Source organism: Desmodus rotundus, chromosome 1 (assembly GCF_022682495.2).
Source record: "Desmodus rotundus isolate HL8 chromosome 1, HLdesRot8A.1, whole genome shotgun sequence".
Lineage (NCBI taxonomy): Eukaryota > Metazoa > Chordata > Mammalia > Chiroptera > Phyllostomidae > Desmodus > Desmodus rotundus.
The window spans coordinates 33,844,414-33,854,621 of record NC_071387.1 but is presented as its reverse complement, the minus strand read 5'-3'; the positions used below and the strand labels follow the sequence as shown (position 1 = coordinate 33,854,621).

The following is a 10,208-nucleotide window of genomic DNA, read 5'->3' as shown; positions in this document are numbered from 1 at the left end:
ATACTTTCCGAGCTATTGCATTGTTGTCTTCTATGTGAGAGATGTCCCTGCGGGCCTTTCTTGCTTGGAACATGATGGAAAATGTAACACTAACATTCTGTGTATTTTATAATGTACAGAGTCTTGTTTCATGCATTATCTTTTTAGATTCTTCCAACAACTCTGAGGAATATGCAAGGGTCTATTATTGTCCCCATTTTGCAGGTGATGCAACTGAGACTATGAAGTTTAAGTAAAAAGTGGCAAAAACAACTAGTTCACAGAGTTATTTGAGGATTAAGTGAGAGAATAATTTAGTTGGCCTGGAACCTGGTACATGTTACAAGTTTTCTTATTTTCTTTGTAATTTTCTTATGTCTACCGGTGTGTAACAAACCACCCAGAAATAATGACTTAAGACAATAACAATCATTTATTCTGTGTACAGAACTTGGGCTGTAAAGACACAAATAGCTGAGGTTGGGGGTAGGGCTGGAACAGCTGGCTTCCTTCTCTCTTTCTGTGATCTCTCCACTCAGCAGCCCCTGGGTAACCATGGCAGCCGAGGACTTCCAGAGTGAGTGGAGAGAGTGAGAAAATATATGTTCAAAAGCGAGAGAAAGAGACAGACAGACAGGCTGACAGAAACTCTCACACCTTAGGACCTAGCCTTGGAAGGACATTACACTATGTCACTTCTACCACATTTTCTTACAAGCAAGCCACCAAGGCCAACTCACATTCACGGGAAGGGGAAGTAGAATCTACTTCTTGACTGAGTTTTGGGGTATGTTTATCAACAACCACATTTTCCTTCTCTAAAATGCTTGCCTAAATTAGCACAGACGCGAAGCTCAGAGGTAAGGGAAGTGACACAGCCAAGGTCATTCAGCTGTTAAATGGCTCTACCGATACTAGATCCAATTCTGTGATTTCCAGGTCCAAGCTCTTTTTCACTACCCCAGAAGCTCTCCTGTGATCAGCGCGCCAGATAGGGCAGGGAAGACAGGCCGGTGCCCAGATGGAGCCAGTACTTTCCATCGTCCTGAAAACCACACACATCTATTTTGCAGGAAAAAATATTACCCATGAAGCAGCCACCCATGAGCACTTTCCAAGTTCCTCACACGCATCTGTGTTTTCATCCCCCCCGACAGATGTATTCATTTACATTTCCTCCAGATGAATCACTTTTTGGTTATTTTTGACTGTTTCTCACCTTCCCAGATCCTTTTGTATTAATTCTTAAATCCACCACTTAGATTCATACCACCTCCCAATTTAGAACCTTCCTTTGATTCTATCCGATGAACGTGTGCCCTTCCTGCGGCCGCTAAATGAAATGTTTTCTGCGAGAAGGGTGTGACAAAAAGTCTGAGGGGCATTTTTCTTCCCCCGAGAGATCAAAATCTCTAAGGCTGGAAGTTTCTGTTGAACCAAAGAGAGTTTAAATCATTCCATTTTAGAAAATCTGGGAATGTGAACAGTGCTGTGGATCTGAAATCTCAGAGGTCTCACACACCAGGTTTTGTTCTTCTAGGCAAGAAGGAAAAGCCCTGGGGGGGAGCTTTTCTCTGGGGATCCCTAGCAGTCCCTATGGGGGAGCCATCCTTTCTGTTTCCCACACCCAAAGGCCTGGTGGAAACATGGGGTAAGAAGTCCAGAGAGTGGAGAAGGGGTCTCCACTAGATACGGCTTCTGTGTGTAGGTCGCTCAGCTCTCAGGAATATAACACCAGCCACACTGGTGCTTTTATATTTTCTAATAACCGTATTTTAAAAAATAAAAAAATGAAACTAATGTTAACAATATAGTTTATTTAACCCAATATATCTGAAATACTATCATTTGAACATACAGTTAATATAAAAGTATTTATGCGATTTTTTTATCCTTGTTTCATACTGTCATGGAATCCAGTGTGTATCTCACATTTATTGCGCACTTCATTTGGGACTAGCCATATTTCAGTTCATCAAGAGCCAATATTATATTGGGCAGCACACAGAACACTCTTGGTTTCTGCTGCTTCGTTGGGCCTGAGATCTCGACCCGTTTTTCTCTGGTTGCATACCTTCTTATAGTCGATACCAGCTCAAACACTTATCCTGGAGAGGAACTCCATCTAATCCGGCCCACTCCCTCCCCGTCATTCTCTATACCATTATCCTCTTTTATTGTCTCAATAGCAATGGTCTCTTGAAAACAAATCTTATTTGTTTACATCTTCTCCACCAAAATGCAAATTTCACGGGCGCAGGACATTTTTTTTAAATGTGTTTTTTGGTCTTGGTGATTTTCCCGTGGCGAGCACCATTCCTGGCACTCAGCCGGAGATCACTTTTGTGGGACGCAGGAATCGCATTTCTCTGGAACCCAGCGGAAGGGGGCAGGGTAGCGACGTGTCACAGGTGGGACGCCCACGTTGAGCGCGGCTGCGCCCGGTCCCCTCGCGGCGTGGGTGTGGGGTGAGTGGGTGTGTGCAGGGTGTGTGCGGTAGAGCGCGCCAGCGAGTCCGAAGCTCTGAGCAGAGAGGAGCCGCGAGCGCGGCTCACAAACCGCAGCGCCGGCCGGGCCGGGGAGCTAGGAGGTGGGTGGGCCGTGCAGCTAGCCCGCCCGCGGGGTCCCCATTGGTCGCTTGCGGGCCGCCCTCCGCCCGGAAGCCGGCGAGGAGCCGAACGGCTGCTCAGCAGCCGGAGTGGGAGCTCCCGGCTGAGCAGACGCCGGGGCGGACGCACGAGATCCGCGCTCCCGAGTCGCTCCCTCCCTGCGCTCCCGCCGCCACCCCGCTCGTCTCCGGCGCTGGCGCCTGCGGTCGGCCTCCGACTGCGCTCCGAGGGACCCGGGTGGCCCCCGGGCGCCCGGGTGAGTGACCGCGCGCGGCTCCCGGGGTCCTCCAGGGCCCCGACGCCGCTCTTGCTTTCGTGGCCGCAGCGCGGCGGGGTTTGCCGGGGCAGCGCCCCGGGCCACGGGAAAGGCCAAGGAGGGGAAACTTGGCTGCGGGGAGAAGTGGGATCGCAGCCTGGAGGCGCCCCCAGCCCCGCGGGCTGGGTGGGAACAGGTGGCGCGGGCCCGGCCGAGCGCTTTGTGTCAGGGCGCGGAGACCAGTAGCGGGCGGCCGCGCCTCCCTCGGCCGCTCCCTTCCCTCCCCTGCTCCCCCGGGCGGCCGCGCGCCGGGTCGGCGGGGTAACGGAGCGGGAATCGCCAGGAATGTGCCTCTAGGGACTGCCTGGCTCGAGGGACGAGAGGAGGTGGCCGCTGAGGTGCGGGAGCCGAGAGGTGACGCGGGGGCTGCACCGCCGCCGCTGTTGGAGAGTGATGCTTCCAGCCAGGCGCGTTCAGCCCGGGCTAGGGCTTCATTCTTCTGCGGCGCCCCTGGAGGTGGATGGGGAGCTGGGTGGGCGTGTGTGCAGAGAAAGGGGAGGCCAGTCACTTCCGGAGCTGGTTGTTATCGTGCAGAGCTCCCTGCTTTCGGGGACGCAGACTTGGGGTGCGTTTGTGCCCTGCCTCAAGCGCGCTGGCGACGGGGGCCTGGGGGTGTCCGTGGCCCTGTTTTAACAAAGGGTGCTCCTTTCCGCTTGGTGGGAGGGGCAGCTCCGGAGAAGTGGTCTTCAGCGAGCAGGTCTTAGCCCTGGGTAGGCTTACTTCCTTTGGGGATTGTCATTTTATTAGTCTTAATTGCCTTTCCCCGCCCCCCTCCCCCCTCTCTAAGGACTGGAGACTGATGCACGAAGAACCCATGGAGGCGCAGGAGCGGTGGTGATGGTTTGGGAAGCGGAGCCGAAGTGCGCTGGGCTTTGGTGAGGCGTGACAGCTTATCATGACCGTGTTCAGGCAGGAAAACGTGGATGATTACTACGACACCGGCGAGGAACTTGGCAGGTACAGGAGGTTCTTAGAGGCGCTCGCTACTGGATTGTGGGAATGCATAATGTTGGGGGCAGTGGGCGATGAACAAATGCAGTTTGAATCAGGCGTTTCCCTCACCCTTCCAGGAGATTCGCAAATTGTAGAGAAAAGAGTTACCCAGTAAGGGCTAGGGACCAGAAATAAACCACAAACTCCAAGGGTCTGGGGGTGGAGAGGCAGTTTCAGCTTTAGACTGTGATGCAAAGTATTGATCAAGACCCCTGGACAAGAACAGATTGAATTGCCTGCGGTTTTCTAGTCAGCTTTGCCTAACGACAGGAGGAGGCAAACGCTAGGATCTAACAGCGACTGGAGTTAGCTCTTCTGTGTGATTCAAACAGAGAATACAAAGTAATTAATAGGATTTTTAAGTCTTCATTCTTTCCCTCCTTCTGAATTTTCAGAGTAACATGCCCAAGTATTATGCCCTATTTGGAGACTTGCCAGATGTTGATGTCAGGCTTCCATCTTGAAACTGACTCAAACCAGGAACTTAATTACTCACTTGGTGTCAGTGGTGGCTTTGGTTTCATTGCTAATGTTAATTTTTCAGAAATCAGTGAGTGAGAGTCTAATATGGCTATCTGGACTCAGAGCCTGTTCCATTGCTGTGGGAGTTGTGATTCTGAGAGCAGAGTCTCTCGGTTTCCAGGTGGGCAAACAATGATTTCTTTGGGGGCATCCAAAGCCTGCACTGGTTTCCCCTTGACTGGGTGTCTGACAGGGTGTGTTGAGCCCCCGTCTAACTTTGGTGGAAAATCCCCATTTTGACACCTACATTTATAAATTCAACATGTGAAATCTGACTGAAGTATATTTGTATTGTGAGTAAAGTAGGCAAAAGGATCTTTAAACAAACAAATGGAAAGTATGTATTGACTTACACTTGTTATCAAAATATGTATTTTTTCCATATACACCAATGTCCTGCTTCCTGTTTGTGAAAAGGAAATATACAAATACCACACCCTAGATTACCTAATGAGAATTACGAAAGTCGAGCTTAACTAAAATTTTTTTATGAATTCAAAAAATAGTGCAGAATGCAAGCAATTTTTTTCAAAAGTTGCTGTAACCGCAAATCTCTGTTTATGTTTGGTATTGACTGAGAACATCACTGGGTTTGGAGTTGCATACTATATATTGGAGATTTACTGAGTCAGGAAATTGGAAGGAAAGCTCTCAAAAATCACGTTTCATGGATATGTTTAAGGCTTACGAGTATGTGGCTGAAATACTTGGTTTAACTAGAATTAAATTATTTTATCCCTGTGAGTTTCGGCAAGATGAGTGACATATGAAGTTTTTCTTTGGAAGTAGGGGGACAGTGGGAAAAAATGTATTTTAATTCTGTTTGTGCCGTGTGGCCTGATTATATCAATTCTCTTACAGAGAGATGATGGCTTCACAGATTAAGTACACTGACCTTATTTTCGTTAAGATCTTATGGTAGAGTTATATGTTGCGAGAAAGAAGAAACAAATGAGGCCTCCCTGTGGCTGGCGCGGGGAGTTTGTGATCTCTATTTCGTGGGTGTGATGACAGGCCCCTGCCTCTGCGCTGAAAAGTGGTTTGTGGATTCGTCACTAGCATTTCGCTTTGATTTCAGCTCTGTCTACATTTCTGTGTATAACTTTCTCCCTCCTGTCCAAGGATAATTGACAAATTGTTTCTTGAATACTTGCATTTCTGTGACCTGCGACTTTGAAAGAAGTGCTCTGAAAATTGAGAGTTGGGATTTTTTTTTAAGGAATATACATGTGCCCACCTAGCTGCTCTTTCTTTTGGTTTTGCCTAGAAGTGGATTCAATGGTTGGTTCTTTGAAGTTTTTTTGAAGTCCAAGTCCAATGGTTTTCATGTCTGCCTTGGAAATAGCCACCTCCTGAAAACAAGTCCTGAGGTAAAGCAGACAAGTAAGAAAGATGCTGCTTCACATGTCCCTTGGAGAAGACTGGGAGTGGAGGCAGGAGTTCAGTGGCAAAAAGTGGAAATGGGCAGATATTTAACACAAAGGCAAGGTTGTCCTAAGCAGTGAATTATACACGGACCAACATCTAGGATTTAAGATGTTATCTACATACTCTAATTATCAGTAATCTAAATAAGAGCTACTCACTTACCTTATAGATATACTGAGACAAGGCCCACAGCTGGAGATGGGAAGATAGGTTTTTAAACAAGTAGAATATTATTATTGTTATGTTACTTCTAGAGAGGGTATATATGTAGGAGGATGAGTATGTGGGCGTGTCCATGGGTCTGTGTCTCTGTCTGTGCATTGTTAGTGTGTGTCTGTTTGCACTGCCCCAGACTGCTGTAAAGGCTTGCTCTGAACTCTGAAGAACTTTGTAAAGTATGATTATTGCTGTAGTGATACGGCAGGCAGACCCCTGGACAGAAATCCTGCTCCAAAATCAGCTCTGCGGCTTGCTAGCTTCATAACCTTGAACAGGTCTCTTACACCCTCTTGACGTGTAGGATCTTCATCTGAAAAATGAGAGACCTAGTGGTTATTTCATGGCTGTTACAAAAACCAAGTCACCTAACACATGTAAAGGTATTTTATCAGCAGTAAAGAGTTAAATAAATATAGATATCATCTGCAGGACTGGCCAAGACATGTGGGTGTTCCAAGCAGGCTAATAACTTGGCCTGCAACTCAATATTCTTTTCGTATTCGCTGACCAATTAGGGGAAGGGAGGCCCTGTGGGAAAAGGGACACGGGGAGACCCATTGCTGCCAGCACCGGGCCGCTCCACTCTGATTCTAAGTAATGCACTTCTCTCTGGCCTCGAACTTGCCCGCCTTCAGAATGGGAACAAGGCCCTGCAGTGAATGGACGTTATCTTTAGAAGACTGTTTAGTGACCATGTGTATTGACTCCAGCAGGCCCTTTGGGATCTCACCCTCCATCCCAGGAGGTGGAATAAAGAACTGCCTCTGTCACAGGCAGAGGTCAATGGGAGGAGTTTTCATAAAAGCAGATTTCTCCATCTGCTGTTACACTTGAGTTGTTTGAATGCCCCAGCTTGCCTTAGCGTCTCTTATCAGTTGGCGCTTTGGGCAACTGCAGGCTGGCTTGTCCCACCATTGGGCTCCAGTTACACCCTTGGCTGTGGTTCAGCGTAACCTGTGAGCTTTCTGGGCACCTCTCTGAGCACTGCTGTCCTGAGGGCCTGGACTCCTTCCCTCTTCTGCTGCCTGACCTTACATGATCTTAAGACCTGGGTCCCACCTCCTGAATAAACGCCTCCGCGATGTGTTCTCCCTTTTGGGAGCAAAATGACTTGTCCGCAAAATGACCACTCTGTTGGTCTGTGACCACAGAGACTGCTGTTTGCTGTGCCCCATCCTTGCTTTGCGTTACTGTTATCCTTGTAGCCAGCTCGGAAGTTCTTTCAGGTGGTCTTTTCTCCCCAGGGTGTGCAGCATGCTGCATAATACCAAAGTTTGATTGATGCCTGAGTTAAGCAGGGTGGCAGGTGCAATACTGAGACCAGGATGAGGATTTAAGATGCAGCGGTGATGCAGATGCTGACGCTGATAGAGAAGCAGTATGCGTTGTGGTTCGCCCACAGCATGCTCATCTGGAAAGTGGGGAGACACCTACTTCTGCAGGATGTTGTTAGAATTAGAGACAGTGGCTACAAACATCTGACACATAGTCACTACCTAAGATTACTTTTAATAACCTGTTTTTCCTATCACAGCATTTACCACATTGCATAATCAGTAGTTGTTTGATTATCTGCCTTCCCCACAGGTTGTCACAGAGTCGTGACCTGGGATTGCATTCCATTTTTATCTCTAATGCCTAATTCGATGTGTGACATTCGGTGCTCAATAAATGCTTGCTGATTAAAGGAAAGGACTAATATATAGAAGGCACATGCATCTCAATAAATGATGACTCTGGTGGAGATGAGCTTAGGACATGGAAGGCTGCAGCTTGTAGAAATAAAAGCTGCTTTGCTCTTGCTTTCTCTGTGACTGAACACTAATGTGCACAGCAGCCAAACTTCCCAGCGCAAGATCAGTTTAAACCAAACAAGGTGGAGCATTAAATATTTCACATTGGTTTAGAGGGCTGCTAGAAGCTAGTAATTCAAATTTAAGCCATTTTCATTTTGGCATAAAAACCCATAGGCATTGTAACCAAAGCAAGGAATGGTAAAAAGCCCTGGTAGTCCGAGTACATCCTTGCATTGTATGACCGCGGACTGCAGGAGTGAGTCCTAAGAACTCTGGCTTTCCTGTGCGGGTGGGAGGAGGAGAGACTTCCCCATGTGGGAAATGCGGGCCCACGGGGCTGCCCAGTGAGAGCATCCTGGACGACTGTGCTGAGTGGGATTTCTCTCTCTGCCTTTCTGCTCCTGTGGGCCCTCAGAATTTTCCTCTGATCGGAGAGGCTGCAAGGTTTTAAGAGATGAAGCTCAAGTGTATGTATTAGAGGTAACTGTGGTTATTAAATTCTCTGCATTTTCAGAAGGTCTAATGATGGTCTTCTAGGGTGTGAAGGAGGGCATGGTGATGGGAGAGGGTGACAGTTTGGCTGAATGCTTGCTTGCTAGCACTGGGAACGTGTCTGTGGACCACTCGCGGGCATAATTTAGGTCCCATGAGGCCAGGAACCTAGGGGGTCAGGGGTCTTATTGATGGAGAAACAAGGAGCACTGAGGCTTACTTCTTGGTCTCTGTGTCCTTTATCCTAAGCTTCTGTCTTACTCAGCCACTTTGGCACCTAAAGGCCTTATAACATCATCACATCCCTGCAAAGCTGTGAAAAACCCACAATAAGCTTACAGAGATGATGCTCAAATGAATTTCAGTAATTACATATAGGGATTATATCGGGAGAGGTGACATTGTCAGACATGTCCTCCGGTCTCCAGCAAAGTTCTAAGTCCTTGAAGGCAGAGACCATTTCCTTCCAGGTGGGGGTGGGGAAGGAAGGGGCATGCAGCACAAATGTGTGCGCTGGATTCCTTTGGAGATGGTGCAGTCTAACCCACTTGAGCGACGGGCCTAAGACTGCTTTGCCTGCCCTGGTTTCCTGCTGGGATGTGTGTTAGGAATGTTATGAACCCTTAATCCTAGTCAACTGCCTGACCTGACCAGGCTTGTGGATCCCGCTGGTCGCCGCGTGGGCCTTCTTCCCCACTTTCAAAGAGAAAACGCCAGGAAGTCTCACCTTAGTAGAAACTTATTTTTGACCAAAAAAAAGAAAACCTCCTCCTGGTGGGAGGGGAGGAGCTTCTGTTGGTGAGGGACCCTTTGACATCTAGACCTGGAAGAAGCCAGAGGGATCGGCACACTCCCATCTCCCGTCATCCCGTGGGTGCTCAGACCGGCCAGGTATCCTTCTCAAGCAGCTGGTTATCAGGCAGCCAGGGAGGGACCCAGAACCCCAGGCGGGCCGTCTCATTTTGTTCTCTGCACTACTTATGATTTGGCAATTATTCTCTTTTTGGAATCCAAGTAAAGTTGCTCTTGAAGAGAGGTGATTTGGGCAGCCATTTTAACATCTACATTGGAGAGGATGATTAGAAATAACTGGTGCCATTTCACGGAAGGTTTTCCTTTTCACCCCAGCAGAGGCTGACCCTTTGACCCCAGAATTCTCATGGCTACTCTCTTTTTCCAAATGGCATGGGCCCCAGTTGTGAATGGTGTTAGTGTGCAGCATAATTGTATCCAAGTCCCAGAGTTAATAGTTTAGCTTTTCAGAAAGTTCACAGAACACTTTTATTATTATTTAACCTTTAAGTAATGTAATGTGTAAGTCTTGGCTCTGCCTAGCAGGCCACCCCCGAAATGACAACTTCTCATTTCATTAAGCGGCACGAGTTGTCTGGTTTAGGGGTGGGTGTGTGATTGTTTGAGACTATGTGAAAGGTAATACTTAATTGTTTTTGCTTTGGTTTGTTGTGGTAAATTATCAAAACAGAACGCATTGTCTCTCAGCCTTGAAGGAGATTGCATGGAACTATAATTATTTATAATAAATCCAGTTTATCACTTTGTCAACATTCTAAATGAATTCCTTTAAATACGCAGTTAGGAGAGAGGAGGAAGGACTGACATTTGGTTTTTCTACATCATCCAACTAAAATGGGTTTCAAATAGCTTTGCCTAACTGGTAAATTTTCTTTAGGTAGAACAAGAAGTATGGTCGCACCCCAGTTCTAGGTTTAATGTGCCAGGGGGGCGTTTTACCATGAAAAAGTCTAAAACCTGACAGAGTTTGTGTCTTATTTTCAATCCCAGTCCAAAACAAAACAAAATGAAACAGTCACGTGCTAGTAACCCATCTGGGGC

At 47.6% G+C, this 10,208-nt stretch overlaps 1 protein-coding gene across 4 annotated transcripts in view; it reads left to right on the top strand.

Moving 5' to 3' along the window:
* Positions 1-2,448: 2,448 nt before the first annotated feature.
* DAPK1 (death associated protein kinase 1) overlaps positions 2,449-10,208 on the top strand; it is a 174,954-nt gene continuing 167,194 nt past the window's right edge. For 2 of the 4 annotated variants that reach the window (XM_053923386.1, XM_053923396.1), the window contains exons 1-2: positions 2,578-2,844; positions 3,692-3,861. In XM_053923386.1, the coding sequence (XP_053779361.1) occupies positions 3,800-3,861 (62 nt within the window). In that variant the 5' untranslated portion in view covers positions 2,578-2,844; positions 3,692-3,799. The other 2 variants (XM_045195116.2, XM_045195117.3) reach the window with 2 other exon arrangements.